Below are 17507 nucleotides of genomic sequence, written 5' to 3'. Positions count from 1 at the left end.
CTCCCATGTCTCTCTTCACATGTTCCTCAGTTGGTCCTTTCTTCCACCGGGGTGGAGATGGAGAAGTGGAAGGATGTGTGCCGTGTGTGTTGGAATGTCGAGCTGAATGAGCCCGTTTGACAAAGTGGGACGAGAAAGTGTCGTCCAAAGGGGAAATTGAATCATTCCGGGTCGGGAAGGCACATTTGGGACTTGTCCTGCTTTCTCTTCTGAGTTGTGGCTTGGGAGAGTTTTCGTATTGACTTAGAAGTTCTCCCGGAGGTCTGTGTGTGCATTTGTGTGAACGGGCAGTTTCCATTTGTGTGCATCTGTGTACACTAGTGCGTGTCCTCGGAGTGGGACACAGCACAAAGCTCACAGTGTAGTTTGTGTCAAAGCGTAGCAAAGCTGTGAGTGAGTGAGTGGGAGGAGGCGTGCACCTGCAGGAGCATTTTCTATTGTGTCAGCAGCTCCTCTGGTGGTGATTCAACACTGGGCTGTCCTCCACATTCACAAGTGATCCTTTAAACCAGGAGGGAACCGCATTAGTTCAACTGGGGTTTCCACCGGGCGTTCGGAGCAGCAGCGGTCTGAACACCTGTGTGTCACATTCACAAAAATACATATTCAGCCGTACCCCAGCTACATCTCAGTAATGGCTCCAGATGTTTCAGCTGAGGTTCCCCGTTGGTATAGGTTCAGTGCCATTAGCGTCAAGTTGTCTTCCCCACAGTGATTACATCACAGAGCGAGTGTCCTGATGAATCTCAAAGACACGACCTCTGGGAGGACGTAGTGCTGTCGCTGTACGATGTGGAAGTTTGACTTTCAGGAGAGGATGAGAACTAGAATGTGTTCTAATGTGTTTTCTCCTCCTTGCAGTTGGACCCCATTCCAGATGAGGTGATGCAGCAGAGACCAAATGCCAACGCTGTCCAGTCCATGGAGAAGGTTATTGAAATTCAGAGTGAGTGGATTATCACCATATCATTCTACATCATGTCTATACAAATTTGAAACAAGAGTTGGTTGATTTTAAAGTGTCCCATCTAGTCCATCATGACGTCAAACATCAGATATCCACACACTGCACACATTAATGACTCGTTACTCTTCTGCCTTGTCCTGCTCTTCTGTAGGTAAATACTGGAGCTCGCTGCAACGCTCCGCCCCCACTGTTGGATGCTCATTGAGCGAAGTCCTCCAGCGTGACGTAGAGGAAGCCGAGACCGTCTCCGCCATGGCCTCGCTGTCTGTTGCCAACAAACATATTGGAAAGAGGTTCGTTGTGCTGCGGCTACGATTCATTTGACAGCTGTAATTAGAAAGACGTGCGGTCATGGAGACACAGATAATTAGCACCTAACTGTAGATTTCAGTTCCTTGAAGCTCAGAGTTTGGTTTGATGGTCTGTAGGGTTCAGTCTCATCAGTCCAGCTGCAGCAGGCAGGTTGTTTCCGCTAACAGCTAAATAACATGTACACAATCTGCCCAGTTTAAGGGCAATGTCACACACACAAACACACAAAAACAATTATTACTGCCCTCAGCTGAAGGCTATGGACATTTTACCGTGCCTGACTTGGATAATCTCCTTCTGCATTCTTCATAATGTTAAAAGCAAACTACGGAAAATGTCTAGGAAATTGGCTCCAGACATTTTTTCTGTTTTCCTTTCATGTTCATGTCTGAAAACGGCTTAAGAGGATAATACTACAACCTCGTTTACGGTGTTATCTCTTCCCCAGGGCTGAGGAGGAACCGATGGAGGAGGAGGTTCCTATGTAGAGAAACATCTCTTGCCTTTTGACCACTCAGACTTTATCTCTGACAGTGTCCTCATCCAGTGAATTTCAGTTTAAACGCCACTCCAGCTCTCCAATACCCCCCCACCCCGACTGATCAAGATGGCATCTTCTCACGGGAGGGAACAGGCGGAGCGAGTGGCGCTCCACAGGAGCAGGAACACTGAGGATGTGCGACGCATTCACTGATCAGCAGCACACAGACTGATCAGAACCAATGTGTTGCATCGTCCTGTCGACAACACCTTGGATACGAGAGGATTGACTCAACAATCCTGCAATGACAGCCTTGAGTGCCAGTGCTTTTAAAACACTATACAGACAAACTTTTCCAATGCCAGTCGCAACCTTGTACAGACGATCTGCAGTTGTCTGCCTCTCTCTCTCTTTATTATTCCAGTTTTTCTCTGCGCTTTATCGTCATTTTCTCAACCTTTGTCAGAAAAAAACCCACCGGAGCTGATGTGATTGTGACTCTGCACTGCGGACGGATCATTCCTGCTCTTTTCAAATGTTCCCCGATGGAAGGAACCAACGCGGTGGCTGGAGGCCTCGGATGAGACTTGTCAGCGGGTGTTCTGGTTTCTAAAGGATTGACAGTAGACGACTGTGCCCTTGTGCCCTTTAAAGAAGAAGAAAAAAAAAACCTGGTGGATTTTCTGTTGAACTTAAGCCTTAAAAAAAAGAAAAACAACAGGTTAGGGAACGAACATGCTTCTCCCCAACCCCCTCAAACATTTCTTTCCTAAGAAGTCGTCCTCTGCCTGCATGTTGTCGGCACATAGACGGGAGGAGCTCGGCATTTTCCCCCTGAACTCCCTGCAACCAGCCAACTGTCTGTCCCTGCACCTCCTCCTTTCTCTTTCCTCCTTCCTCCTTAGTCTTTACTTCGGAAGGTAGTTCCCGGCCACAGGTTGGAGTTGGTTCAGTTTTAAAAGCAAGTTAAACGTGGGATTAATATTACTCCTGTAAACGGTTAATAATGTAGCATGCACTGTACTAGAGCACCAAGACATCTGAGAACTCAAAAGGTGGACTATCACCTCTGTAGAGTCGGATTTATCATCGACGATTTCACTCTTTACGATTTGTCTCTTTAAGACCACTGTGTCTCCATGGCAACCAGGACCATACCACCTGGGATTTTCCAGAGGGGTGTTCCAGGCTCTCACACACAGCTGGTTTAGCGTTTCATGCCCCTTGTTAAGCACATCTGCTCCCCAAATGTCAGGTGCTGTGTGTGTGAGGGCAGGTGTGTGCACATCTGTTCATACACAGGGAAGCTGCTCTTTCTAAATATTGAAGTGTAAACACATATTTTTAGAGTCAGGATGAGACCATGCGTAAACAGTATCCCTCAGAGCACATGTATCCCAGACTCTCCTCAACATGAATCCTCCTCTAGGTTTGTGTTGCAGAAGTTTGAAATATAGAAGTTAATACTGTATCGATCTGCCTTAGAAATCTGAATCTTTTGGAATCAGTTTAAAATCCAAATTTTTAACAAGAGGAAGCTTAAAGTTTGCTTAGAGTTTTCCAGATTACACTAAACACCAGCCACTAGCCTTGCTGTAGTGAACCCTGTTTGTCTGGTTGTGGTTAACTTCTCATCTGTAACCATCACTCCAACATGTGTTCTGGCCTCTGGGTAACTACCTTCTTTCTTTATCTCCTCTGGAAAAAGGACTAATGTCGTGTTTTAATGTATTTAGTTTTCTCATTGAACAGAAACAGTGCTGTGGTGTTCACTGTTGTTTACTGTACATAGGACAATGATCTCCTGAGTATTCCTGCCACACACACACACACACACACACACACACACACACACACACATCTCTTAACGACTACTCTACTTTATTTTGTCCCTCCCAACAGTGTCTCTTTGTCTTTTGTCGCCCTTTCATTGGACTCCAGTGACGTCGTTGTGTCTTTTGAAACGTGTCCTCCTATTGTCTTGCACTCTTGGTCCCCTCTCTCCGCTGTTTTTTATTTCTTTTTTTCTGATCTTCACAAAGGACAGGTGAGGATCCTCGTGGACATTACACGACTGTGTTTTATGGGTTTTGGGGGGGAGCGGGAGGGGGGAGGACAGGAACGCAGATGTTTCTACTTTGTACAATGATGGCCAATTGTGTATTTACTGTCTGTTCATAGTAGATTTATATATAAAAAAAGAAATGAGTATATTATATATATCTATACATCATGAAATACTATGATCTTGTTTTTGAAGTCTGTATTGAAAATGATCTTTTCCACGAGCCCTGCATACGCTCGGCTCTTCTCTGAGTGTTACTGACGACGCCCTGTGCTGTACTCCTTTACAGTTTGTTACGTGTTGAGTAGCATTTTACTGGTTTTCTCTTTGTCTTTCCACACTGATGACAAGTGTTTGGCCTCATCCATCCCATAATGCACCATGACACCTCCGCTCAGCCTCACACGTTCATTCGAGTCCACACTTCTCTTCATGTATGTGTGTAGACGGCTGGCACTCGTAGAACTGTAACTAAAGATTCAATATCTGGATTCTAGAGATCTATATAATGACCAACGTGGTTGTGAGTTCCTTCACACGTGTTCCTCTTCCTCACGGCTTTAAAAGAGTAAGAAACAAGTGGAGGGTGGGTTTGAATTGGGACGTGGCCCTACTCTTCCCCTGATCACTTATTTGTTATCAGGCCTCGTGTCCTTTTATTTTGAAATAACATTCCTTTGAATTCACGTGTAATCTCGACGGCCTGGTGTTCATTAATTCTGTCCCGTAGCCAAAAGATCACAGGTGCTTGATTCCTCGAATCTGTCCCTTCTCCCGGGACACACACACAAATACCATTCCTGACTTCTCCTGATAGAGCAACAATTATTTTTTCTAACAAGTTTAATATATCTTTAGAAGAAGGTTTCACATTTCAAATGGCCAAATCTCGCTCAGATACAAGTCAAGTAGATGTGGTCATGTTGACTGACCTCGTCTGTCCTAGTGACGCCGTCTCTTTCTGCAGATGCAGCTTTGATGTCACGTGTCTCTAAATCACCTCCATGACGTCCTTTCCCATGGCTCCTGCAGATGGCCAGAGAGGTCAAAGGTTATTTTAAGAACCTTCCACATTTAGAGGAACAAAGGAAAGCGTGTGCAGTAAATTGTGCCTCACAAAGTTGGTCCAGGCATTAAGTTTTATCTCGAACGGTTTGGAAAGACTTTACTTCCTCTCGTGCTTTCTGCGTCACTTCTGGGATCATTTGTTCCTGAGGACCAGGTCCACGTTATGGTGACACAACATCACGCTGAGCTGAGCATCACTCCGACCACGATCTGTTGACGTCTCTGAGCATGTAAGCACAGTGGATCAGATGGTAACTCAGCACCAGAACATTCCCAGAACCTTTGCACAGCAGTGCCAGTCATTGGGTTTCTCCCGGTGAATGCTTTGGTTTGTCGAGAGGAGCCAAGACCAGCACCCGCTGGCTCCTCCGGGCCGTCTGTCTTCACTGTTAGTCTTAACACAATGTCTGGGAACAAAAAGAAAAAGCGGTGACATTCCATTTAGATACAATTTCCATTCACTGGGAGGGGGGGCACCTCTCTTTGTTCTCACCCTCCCGGCTCAGTCCAGCCAGGTCCAGGAGCGGTGTGTTTATTTATGCGGCCTGGTCCGACTCCACTCCATTCCTCTTCTCTCTCTCTCTCTCTCTCTCTCTCTCTCTCTGCATGATCCATATGTCTGCATGCACTGCCTACCTGCCTCTCCCTCTGCCTCACACCACATGACAGCACAAGGGATCGAGCACTGAAGGACGTTAGTACTTTCACTGTATCCAGACTGTCCTATCTCTCTTGTTTTTGTTTTACTGCTTTTGTGTTTCTGCTGGGGAGGAGCTCGGGCGCTTTCCATGTCGTGTTTCTTCTTGTAGCATATGGACTCTTCAAAATCTGAAAGACTTCAGCTGAATATTTGACACATAAAATGAGAAGAAGAAAACAAAAAAAAAGGTATCTAGCACTTGTAACACAGACGATAGATTTTAATTGTATTTATGTAGAAAAGCAAATTGTTTTAAGGGGACACTTTGTAAACTGCGACAACAGAATTGACTTTTCTTTATTTTTATTTTCAACACCAGGCTGGATGTGACCTTGGTGAGACTTTTGGGAAGACTTGTTTGTTCCCGGTCACATCCGGACGGATTAAAGGGCTTCATCACGCTGCCTGGTTATTGTTACAGTTGTCCATTCCAGTAAATAAGCCAATCATCACTATGACCACTGTGGTTCAAAAACAGTTCTAGGTTTACATATGTATAAAATGCATATTCTTGTTTTTTATCAGTTATGTTTTTTGACTCGTTCCAACGTTGTTACAGAAATAGTACATTTCTCTGGGGAACCTTTTCTCTAACATGTTGTCTTTGACATCTACGATATAAAGTATTGTTTTGGAAAAAAAACAACTAGAAGTGTCTGCTTTTCATGTCTGATATTGTTTTTTTATTTGAAAAGAAAAGGTTTTATTCACTTTCAGGTGACGTGTTTGTGTGTCACAGTCGAGCATGAAGGACGATACTGAGGAGGTCACCTGACCTGCAACACTCATCCACTGAGCCATTAGTTCTGCAGCTCAGGTGCTGACGACAGAATTCAGCATTGCACATTCATACAGTTGCATTTATAATGTACAGCTTTTTCATTTAGAATTATATGTATACATTGGAAACAATGCAGTGCAGCAGGATTTCAGATACAAGTGGTTTCCCATTTCGGGGCGACATCTTCCCAAGTCTGCATTTGAAGATAAACTTGACAAAGCTCCTTTTAGATCTGATAAAAAAAAAAGTTATGGCGGCAAATGACAACACTAAAATGCAATTTAAAATATTATCAGGCTTTAGATCAGTTATATTCTTTGTAGAACAGACCAGATTGCTGCCTACATTACCCACAATGCACCTTGATCACCAACAGTTCAGTGGTTAGGTCGTGGTGTCGAACAGGCGACAGGAAGTAGTTCTCAAGAACTGTAAACACACTTCGATGTGTGTAAATTAGAGGAGTTCCCTTCAGGTCCAGTAGGAGGCAGTGTTAGAGGAACTGGTAGAGGTTTCCCAACAGTAGCGTTGACTGGGATTACCCCCCAACACGGACAGGGCAAAGGTCAGAGCTAGTGTCCAAATAAACAGTAGTGAATCCCTGTCGGTGGTGGAGCTAACGCTGAGACAACAGTCCAAAGGCAAACATGGCCGCCCCCCCCCCCCCTCAAATAAACACACATTCCTCTGCTTCTCTGTCAGACCCTGGATTTACTGAGTCAGTGTAAATAATACGGCTTTGTGGCCCTCGTCACAATCTCTGTAAATCACGGAGCTCGGAGACGCCGGGCCGGGTCCGAGGCTAACGAAGAGGAGCACGTCTCTGGATCCTCGGGGGGGGGCGGGGGTGGGGGTGTGGGGGGGACACGTTTAAACAGACACCAGGGACAAATGTTTACCTTCATACAGATGCTGAGCTCTGATGGGGTTTTCAAAAAGAGAAAGAGAATGATGTGAGGGTGGGAGCTGGTTCTCTTTATGGTTCCTCAGTGGCCGGAGCCCCCCCCCCCCGACACGCAGACTGCCCGTCTCACCTTCAGCTCCGTGACCCCCCCCCCACCCGAGAAGAGGTCGGGTCGGTGGAAAGGTGGAGTCCTGCAAGTTGAACTTTCCACCCCTCCACCCTCCCATCTGAAGACCAGCCGAGAAGATGGCCGCCTTCGCCACAACAAAGGGTTGAAATCTGGTTACCCCCCCCCACTCGTATATCCCCTCCTGTTTCTCTGCGGCGGCTCGTCTTCACGCGGTGTCACTTTGCTCTCTCATTACACGTCCAGCCACAGAATCAGAAAGAGGCTTCTCCCCCCCCCTCAGCTGTGCTCATCACCACGGTTTTTAATTGCAGGTTGGTCTGACTCGAAATGGGCCGTGAGGTTTTTTCGCCAGCTGCTGCGATGACAAATAAAACTAATTACACACGAGAGTCATTAGGATCTGTTTCGAGTCACCGACACACAAACATGTACGTCGGGACTCAGAAAAGTGGAAATCTGAAGAAAGAATCCGAGTCAAATTCATTTTTTTAATATCCAGCTTCACTTGTTTTATTCAGAGACCGTCCTGTCACTGTCTGCTCTTCTTTCCAGTGGATTTTCATCGGTCCAGTTACGACCTCTGATCCATCGAGTGTTTGCAAAGCTGTGCAGCGTTTGCTTGTCTTGCTACTGTCAGTGTTTAGTCTGGTGCGAAGCGTCAAAGGGACGAGGACACGCGAGCCTCCGAGGAGCCGGTGCAAACACAACACTGAGGCCGGGGTCAGCGTCGGTCTGGGAGTCGAGATCACCACAAGGTCTGTGGCGCTCAGGAACCCTTCGCTTTGGTTTTTAAGTTACAGGATGAACCAGAACATCCAGTTCCAGTTCCTGCTTCACCTCCACCAGAACTGTAAACTCCACCTCCACTCCATAATGACCTTCATGGTAAAACACATTAGAGAGTGAATACCCACACGAGCCAGATCACACAAATATGTTCTGTTGGTAAAACTCCCAAATACATCTGCCTGTTACTATAATGTTTATATACATATTTGTATTTTATAATTTTCTTTTTTAACCTGTTAGTAAACAGGATTATGCACAAACGGGTCGATGGATTAATACCAAACTCGGTGGAAGGATGTGGTTCAGATCGGGAGAAGAACTCATCAGACGGCAGAACCATGAATTGTTTTTTACTTTGTGAGTTGTTCAGTATTTTGAACCATTTACCAGGAATTCATGAATCTTGATGAAAGAAAATCAGGCACATCTGTGCAACTGATGTATGAAGTCTGGTCATAGGCTGATTTGAGCCCTGAGGAAACTTTGGGCACTTGACTATATGCTTCTGCATCGTCGTGTCATTCTTAACATAGGTCTTTGCACAGTATTTGCAAATGTACACAGCCTTTCCTTCTACATTAGATGGAGTGAAATGTTTTTTTCAAAAATCCCAAAATTCCTTAATATTCCCGCGGAAAGTTTCCGGAAAGTTTCCAGAAATTAACCGGAAACTTTCCGCCCTTTTGCAACCCTAGCTGAGAGTAATTCTAATTCAAACCGGAATCTTAATCTTACCTTTTGGCAAAGTTAAATGTTAATAACCTTTGTTTACATATCAGAAGTTCTCTTAACGAATGAGGAGAAAACTAAGCTGAGTTGGGGAGAAGGGCGTCTCCTGGACACTCTGAACTGGTGTGTGACCCTCTGACCTCTGCTGACCCCCGAGGTCCTCACCGGTGCTAATGAAGAGCAAAGCAGGAGGGTGGGGGGGGGGGGACGCCGGCATGTCGCCCTACAAACACACGTAGGACCCCTCCTTCCCCATCTCCCCCCTCCTCCTCCCGACACCTGGGGGTGACTCAGGTTTCACAGCTGGAGGTGAAGACGATGCTGAAGCTGTTTCCGATTCTTAGATGTAAACGGTGAAGAGGAAAAAGAAAAAGAACAAGAAGAAGGGAAAGTCTGGAAGTGTCGGCTCCGTGGGTTTTTCCTGTGGCCACGGTGACGGCAAATTATCAAGCCAGCGATTTCTATCATAAACCTCAAGCTCGAGCAGCGGTGAGGAGCCAAGATGAGACCAAGGCGGTGATTCTCACATGCCTGAGCAAACCCACCGACCCCCCCACCCCCGGAGGGTCCGGCAGAGGAGAGTGAATCCAACGATCATCAGGAAAAAAACGAAATGACTGTTGATGGCTTTTGTTTGTGGAGACGGTGAAACCAGTGAGAGCAGAGACAACGTTTCCCCTGGTGAAATGAAATCACCTACATGTCCCTCATCTCATCTGTCCCAAAGTCAGGTGGTCTCTAACCTTGTGGGCAGTGACATGTGATGACCAGTGAGAGTGCCCCCCCCCCCCACCCCCCCAGTGTGAAGACCACCGAGAGGCCGGGGCAGAAATACAGAGCATTTCACACATGGAACGGACGAAGGAAACTGAGCAGTTTTTTTTTAAAACGTTGTTATTGTCCACGGCAGTTTTCTCTGCACTGTGTGTGTGTGTGTGTCAGTGTGTGTATAAGTGTGTGTATAAGTGTGTGTGTGTTTGTCAGTTTGTGTGTAAGAGTGTGTGTGCATGTGTAAGCTGAGACCAGATGGACTGCGGACAACGCCAGAAAAGAAGATGTGCTCAGAGGCTCAGAGCCAAGAGCAAGAGCTATGCAACACACACACACACACACACATTCCCATAAATACTTTAGGACTATCTTCAAATTGCAGGTCAAATATTACTCAGTTTAGTGTTTTTCACATTTAGATTTGTATTTTCTTATTCCCTGTGACATGAAGGAGATGAGTCTTTTGTTTGTTCACATCACTCAGCTCGGACGTGGGACTTGAATCAAAGTTTCTGTCAGGACAACACACTTGTGGAGCAGACACAGATGATGAATCTGCATCAACACAAACGGAACACAATGACTGTGTTTACATTGACACTAATATGAAAAACTTTTGAGCTCATTCAGAATAAGACATTATTTACATGAGTTGCTAATAGAATATTTCATTCATATTCCTGTTATTCAAAGTTTACATCATTACGTTCTATGTTATTCTGCCAGTTTTAATGAAAGATGCATTTTGGGTGATTTCTTTCTAATTTTACAAAAGCTGCAGATGCATGTTGGTATCATATCGTCTCATTCACATGCACCATACATGGAGGATGTCTGCTGCAGGGTCGGTGACTCCAGCAGCAGCAGGAGAGACGGGTGGAGCTCCTCACTGACGGACACATCCACAGGTGAGAGCTCGTTCTCCTGTCGCTCCGGGTGAGAATCCTTCAAGGTTCAGCGAGAGCAACGGTCCTGTTGTTTTCACGGCATGTAAATCCTCTCTAAGGTTTTACATCCACCTTTGGTTTGAGGCTCTGAACCAATATCCCAAGGGGAAGGTGTTTATTTAAATCTCCGGAGCAGTTTGGTGAATCTTGGCTTGAACCTGAACCTCCGTCAGCACAGCTGGGTTCAGCCGCACTCGATTGTGAATATGTGTGTGTTATTTTGTGTGCCCACAGACTTCAGGGAAATAGTCCTTGAAGCAAAGAAATCACCTTCCTGAGGCCTGATGAGAATGTGGCAGGAGCCTTCTGGGCCGGATCAAAGTCTTAAGGAGTCTGATTAACTGATGAAATGAGGGGAAGGGGGATACGAGCTGGAGGAACCGGCCAGAACCTCGGGTAATTCCTCTTCATCCAGGCGGCCTCCGCAGCCCGGGTTCTGCCAGGTTCCTCTGAGCAGCAGCAGCTCTCTCTCTCTCTCTGTGTGAGGTTCCATGTGCATCAGGATACATCGCTCTATTAGTTTAGACGTCAGAATATCTGCACAGACACCGAGGCCAGAACCAGACTCATCTAATGTCAGGGCAGAGGGCAAATAGAGTCGTTCTCATGGGCAACAGTCGGCATCGAGATGTGATGATTTATGGAGGAAATAAGTGCACCTGCAGTGTTTTAGTCAATTATAACAGCTGAACTAAAATTAATTTACCCTAGTCCTCATATAAATTAAACTTATTTTCACTGGATTCTCTTTAAATATCAGGCCTTTGTTTTATTTTCTCTTTTACAAACATAAAGTATTTTCTTCCCCATAACTGGAAATACAGAAAATCCTATTTGATCATCATGATTCCTATTATTTGCCAAACTTAAAGAATGAAGAATTCCTTGATAAGTGATCGTCCACAATGGGGGATAAACAGAGAAGGATCAATACTTACTTCAAGTCTTATTGCTGTGGTGGCAGCTGACAGCTGACCTCCAACTTTGCCAAACACACACACACACACACACACACACACACACACACACACACACACACACACAAACACACACACTGAGGGGAAGTTCAGTCAGGCCGACATCAGCCTGCAGAGTGGTGGAAGGCTAACCTTGGGATTTAGTTTTTTATTGAACCAGACGAACACAGAAAAGCGTTTGAGGCGCACAGAGTGTAAACCCTCACTTTATTCCCTTTTTACTGCAAATTAAAGTTTTGTAGCTTTTTCCGTCTGATTTTACGGGAAACATCTGGATCTCTCGCACCGCTGGAGCAGTGGCCCCCGGGTGGTTCTGTGCTGCTCAGCTGTGAGGGCCCGGGATAATGAGCAGGTATCAAACAGGCCCCTCTGGATGGAGCCCGGCCGAGGGAGGAAGGGGCCGCCTGACACCGTGTGAGACCACCGGGGCAACAAGTGTCACCGCGGTTCTGTGGCCTTTGTTAAGTTATTGTGAAAAGGAAATGATTTCATGTTACTGTAAATGTTTGTTAGACACAATCCAGAAAGTGTCTGCAGGAATAGTGAGTGAGATTCATGAGAAAATATGATATTTGATCATCTGAATATTGTCACAAACCAACAGACCAGATTGTGTAAATATAAATGCAGAACGTGCACAGGCTTCATGCACAGAGGTGTCATGAAGCTATAACACATTTTTAAAAAGACGACCTTTAGATGAATGCAACTGATTCTGTGTCTCATAACTCGGGTCAATCAGGAGAACCAGTGAAACAACCCACCAAAGCAAACCACTCACTTCAAATAGTTATCCTGCCTCACACACACACACACACACACACACACACACACACACACACACACACACACACACACACACACTCACTCACTCACTCACTCACTCACTCACTCACTCACTCACTCACTCACTCACACACACACACACACACACACACACACACACACACACACACACACACACACATATACACATATACACACTCACACACATGCACATTTATGTTACATGTCGTGTGTGTAATCTCTATTAAGCCGGTGCATAGTGTGAGTTTGGTGCAGCAGCATCTCCACACACCAGGAGGAGAACAAAGCCCCCCCCCCCCCCATGGCTGCAGGTGTGCTGCACCCCCCTCTTCCTCACTGATCAGACCAGCTGCCAGACATTTTGATACTTCCACACTTTCACTTATGGACATTGAAAGTCGATTTCACAGCCGCAGCATCGTCTCTGTGAGGAATAAACCTGTATCCATCCAGATCCCAGTATATAGATCCACTGCAGGTGAACTAGGAGGCTGCAGCTTGTGTTGCTGGTTTGCACAACTGCGGAGGGATTTGAAAGTTGAACTGGTGGTGGTTGAGATTTCCTCGGCCTGTGTTTACAGTGCAGCAGCTCCGCGTTAACAATGAGTTCCTTTCACTGTTTAGATCGGATCTGACCGCGTCTGCAGGGAAAACGACATGTAAACACTCGGACTGCTGGGAGAGAGATTCAAAGGAATGCTTTTCTCGCTCCTCTTATTTTTATTTTTTTTATTTAATTTTATCTCAGAGCTGCAGGCTGAAAGTTATTGTCCTTATCTGCTGGCGTTGAGGCTCCTGCTCGTTAAAGGACCCGGAGGCCGTTTGAAATCAGTCCTCGTTATTTGAGCGGACGAGTGTTTTATAAGCCAGAGCTTGAAACCGGCTCAAATTCCCTCCACTGTTAATGAAGCTGTTTTTTAATGGTCCCCCTGTTCTTTTTTAAAGTCGGCCTTTTCTTTCCATAACAAGAGGAAGGGGAAGAAAAAGGGAAACTGCTCAAACTCAAAACTGGAATTAATATACTGTTGGTATTTTATGTGTTGTTGTTTTGTTTTACTTTGTGTAACGAGCAAATAGACAAGCATGTTGTTTTAAATGTTTTACTTTGAATTTTAATATTGTTGGATAAAAAGTTCAGCAGAAACATTTATTTGGTATTTATGCTTCTGGTTTTTAAATGTATAATAATAAAAATAATAATAATAATAATAATAATAATGATAATAATAATAAAAATGATGAATGAGCCATACTTTGTTCAAAAATATGTGTTTTAATAAATAAGCAAAAACAGAAGAAAATGTACATTGGACGGAGTGTTTGGAGACTTGCTGAAGATAAATCCTGCAGGAATGACTTGAACATTGCATTGGTCCCTTTTTACAAGCTACAGGCGCACTTACACAGGTATGTACAATATGCATTCATTTATATATATATATTTATATTTATATTCATATATTTATATTTTTTGGGTTCAAAGTCTTTGAAAAAACAAAATATAACTCCTTCATTAAAAAAAAAAAAAATTTGTGATTAAAGGATGGCTTTGCATGAAATACAGGACGTGGATCCTGAGGCTACAAACACTCTCCTCACCCTGACCCCCCCTAACCCACACACACACACACACACACACAGACACACACACATGCACAGCTCCGGAGAGTCAGAAACGCTTGTGATGACTCCGGGTCCCGGGGGCTTGGTGGTTGTGGGTCACATTGTGTTACAGGTTGTCGCCTCTGAGGTCGATGGGTTCTTCAACAACACCTTTGGTCTTCGGTAGAAGTAAACAGTCTGCAGGGGACAGAGGGAGAAGAACACGCTTTAGAATACCGGACATGTGGGTTGAGATGCACTTTATATTCACACACACACACACATATATATTTTTGTTTAACGTCGACTGGCTCACTGTGGACGAGGGAAGTCATTAATGAATCGATGATTATCCAGTGAACTGAGTGAAACCACATGGCAGCAGAGAGGCAGTTTGTCTGAGTGTGATCCTGCAGCTGCAGAGAAGCTGAACTCAAAGTAAAATCCTTTTCCTTTTTTTGCACCTGTGTAAATTCTCGTAAGAGTGTTCGGTCCTAGAACAACACAATCTGTTTCCTCGGAGAAGAGTTATTATAGAAACATATCAAATAAGTTCACTCTTACGTTTATTTTTCTCAAGGCCTTTAAACCACATGAACGAATAACATAATATTTAAATTTTCTTAATTTATTTTGCCAGTTTCAATACATGCAACAAAATTAATAGAATAATAATTCTTCTTTTCTGTCTGTTCATGCACATATTTCGAGAAGAACATGAGACTATGACTCTCAGCCTTGAAAAGCTAATTCAGGCCTTTATGTTCCGAGTTTCTAAGGAAAAACTATTTGTGCTATTTTCCAGAGCTGAATTCAACTCAGGCAGAAAGAAAAAAATGCACATTCAATTTTACTGCCCTTACACAAAATCCCTATAATAATGCAGCTGATGTGTGTTTCTGTTTGTTTATAAGACAACAAAGCCTTTTTCTGTAAACTACATGTCAGACCCACGACAACTAAACAAAACCATGCCTCTGTTTACTTTAACTCTAACGTGTTATTCACCATCACCCAATCAAAACCTTCCAATAAGAACATAGTCCTGAAATAAACAGCTCGCATTACACTATCTCCTGTGCTTTTATTTTGTTAAAGCTGGTGTGGAGGGGTCACGTCTGAGGCCTTATGTTGAATTTTAATATTTGCTGTTTGTATCTGTCAGGTTCTTTTTCACAGAAACTCGACGTAGGAAGATTTGCTGATAACAAAACAAATGTCACTATTAAATGTATTTCTCTTTAGTTTTCTCTCTCTCTCTCTCTCTCTCTGGTGCAAAGTGGAGCTCACTTTTCCAAACGATAAAAAACAACACAACTTAACATCTCAGTGATAATTATACCTCGTTAACTTTGTGCATGATCTATTATCTGGAAAACCGGATCCTGCGAAACCGCAAACGAACGTATACGCAAAAAGCTGCGTGTTAATACCGGGCCTGTGTTTTTATTGCCTCGCACTGGCTTGAACTTTTAAAATCCATCCGATCTGCCCATTCCTGCGGTCTCCTCACAGGAAGGCTCTCTGTTGTGGGTGTGGGTGACGCGGTGGCTCCTGCGGCCTGCTTCTTTTTGTTTTGTCTTTTATTTTGTCTTTTTTTTACCCTTTTCATTTTAGAAAACGACGAAAATCAAGATGAGCTGCAAAACTTAATTTAAAAAATAGGCAGACTCGGAGGAAGCGTTTTGTTCAAATGCGTGAAATACTTCCAAACCTGATATTTGTCTAAATTCGCCTATTTCCCATGCGCCTATAATCCCAGATACAAGGCCCCTCTTCCTCCTCCTCCTCTTCCTCCTCTTCCTCCTCTTCCTCCACATCCTGATCTGGATTTTCGTTTAAATTTGCCTGGATCCTTGAGAGGACTGCGACCCTATGAGATTGTGTGCTCTGCTGGATCAGCTGTCACCATGCAGCACCACCACCAGCACCAGCGGCACCACCAACACCAGCACCACCAGCATCAACACCAGCACCACCAGTAAAAGCACCAGCAGCACCATCCAGCTGCAGGCGCTGAGGCCTCGGTGTGAAATCTGGCACTCGCACGACAAGCTTCCCTCTCTGTCACTGAGTGTGTTTGGTCAGTGTGTATCTAAAAGGCCTCAGTTTACAAATAACACCTTCCAAATCAACACCACAACACAACTTTACGCACAGATTCTGCAGGAAGCTGCGTGGATTTGTGCGTAAAATCCACAGAATACAATTTTAAATCTGTCTCATATGAATGTGCATGGATGATTATTACTAGTTTGTGTTATTTCTCAGTGATTGCCTTACGATTAAGATACATTTATTTGTCCCAAACACATGCACAGACATGCAAGGAGGGAAATTTAACCTCTGCTTTCAACCCAGAGATACGGCGCCCGGGGAGCAGATGTTGGGGGAGTAAGGTGCCTTGCTCAGGGGCACCAGACAGGGTAGGGAGAATCCTCTAGGATTTTTGGACAGATCAATCCAGGTTCGTCTTTTTGTTGTTTCTCCGTGGAGTCGAACCAGAGACGAACCAGAGACCTTTTCTGCCCAGAGTCCAAGTTTCTGCCACTAGTCCACCGCCTCTATAGAGTTATAAGAGTTTTAAAAGCTTGTGCATGGTTTTGTAAGATGCTGGAAATGACTGTGTTTCAAAACAAATATGATTTAGAACTATTCAACAGCTGTAATTAATTAAAGAAAGTGTAAATTTCTGTAGTTTATTTTATTCCTCATTTAAAACACTTCCTGCATTTAGCCCTAAATGAGTCGAACCAGAGACGAACCAGAGACCTTTTCTGCCCAGAGTCCAAGTTTCTGCCACTAGTCCACCGCCTCTATGTGTTATATTTCTATGTGTCATTCACTCCCTCCTCTGCTAAAGCACCGTGCAGGTCCCCGGCTGCAGCCCCCTGTGGTACCCACCGCTTTGGCATCATCCAGTGGGGGGGGTCCTGCTAGTGGGTCGCGGACATGGACCACGCTCCCTCCATCCTCCACACGGAGAAGGCGTAGCTGAGTCTTTCGTGCGCCACGTAGCTGCAGCTGGACATCTTCTGGTCCATCTCGTCGCTCTGCAGCACCTGGCACAGGAAGTCGATGTACCTGGAGGCCAGCTTCAGGGTCTGGATCTTGCTCAGCTTGTCCGAGGGCAGCGTGGGGATGATCTTCCTCAGGGACGAGAAGGCCTCGTTCAGGGACTGGGTCCGCTGCCGCTCCCGCACGTTGGCGAGGACGCGCTGGTTCTGCAGCTCCTCGTAGGACTGGTTGCTGCTGGGGGGGGTGAGGGTGGGCTTCTTGCCCCGCTTGGTGGGCCCCCCTCCCGGGCTGCTGCTGCTGCTGATGCTGCTGCTGCTGGCCTCGCTGGTCCTCTTGTGGTTCCTCCTCCTCTTGGCGGCGCAGCGCTTGTCCTGCTGCAGCCGGGGGTCCTGCTGCTGCCGGGGGTCCCGCTCGTCCTCGCTGGACCCCGGGCAGCTGTCCGCGGGGGACGCCGGGCCG

General features: G+C 45.3%; 1 protein-coding gene across 4 annotated transcripts in view; it reads left to right on the top strand.

Moving 5' to 3' along the window:
* Window positions 1-6212, top strand: part of hdac4 (histone deacetylase 4) — a 111778-nt gene extending 105566 nt beyond the window's left edge. For all 4 annotated transcript variants that reach the window (XM_061088173.1, XM_061088172.1, XM_061088175.1 and 1 more), the window contains 3 exons: window positions 862-946; window positions 1119-1260; window positions 1728-6212. In XM_061088173.1, the coding sequence (XP_060944156.1) occupies window positions 862-946; window positions 1119-1260; window positions 1728-1767 (267 nt within the window). In that variant the 3' untranslated portion in view covers window positions 1768-6212. The remainder of the gene's footprint in view (window positions 1-861; window positions 947-1118; window positions 1261-1727) is intronic.
* Window positions 6213-17507: the final 11295 nt, after the last annotated feature.

The sequence above is a fragment of the Limanda limanda genome, chromosome 16, assembly GCF_963576545.1.
Source record: "Limanda limanda chromosome 16, fLimLim1.1, whole genome shotgun sequence".
Taxonomy (NCBI): Eukaryota; Metazoa; Chordata; class Actinopteri; order Pleuronectiformes; family Pleuronectidae; genus Limanda; species Limanda limanda.
This window is presented reverse-complemented; position numbering and strand designations above follow the sequence as displayed.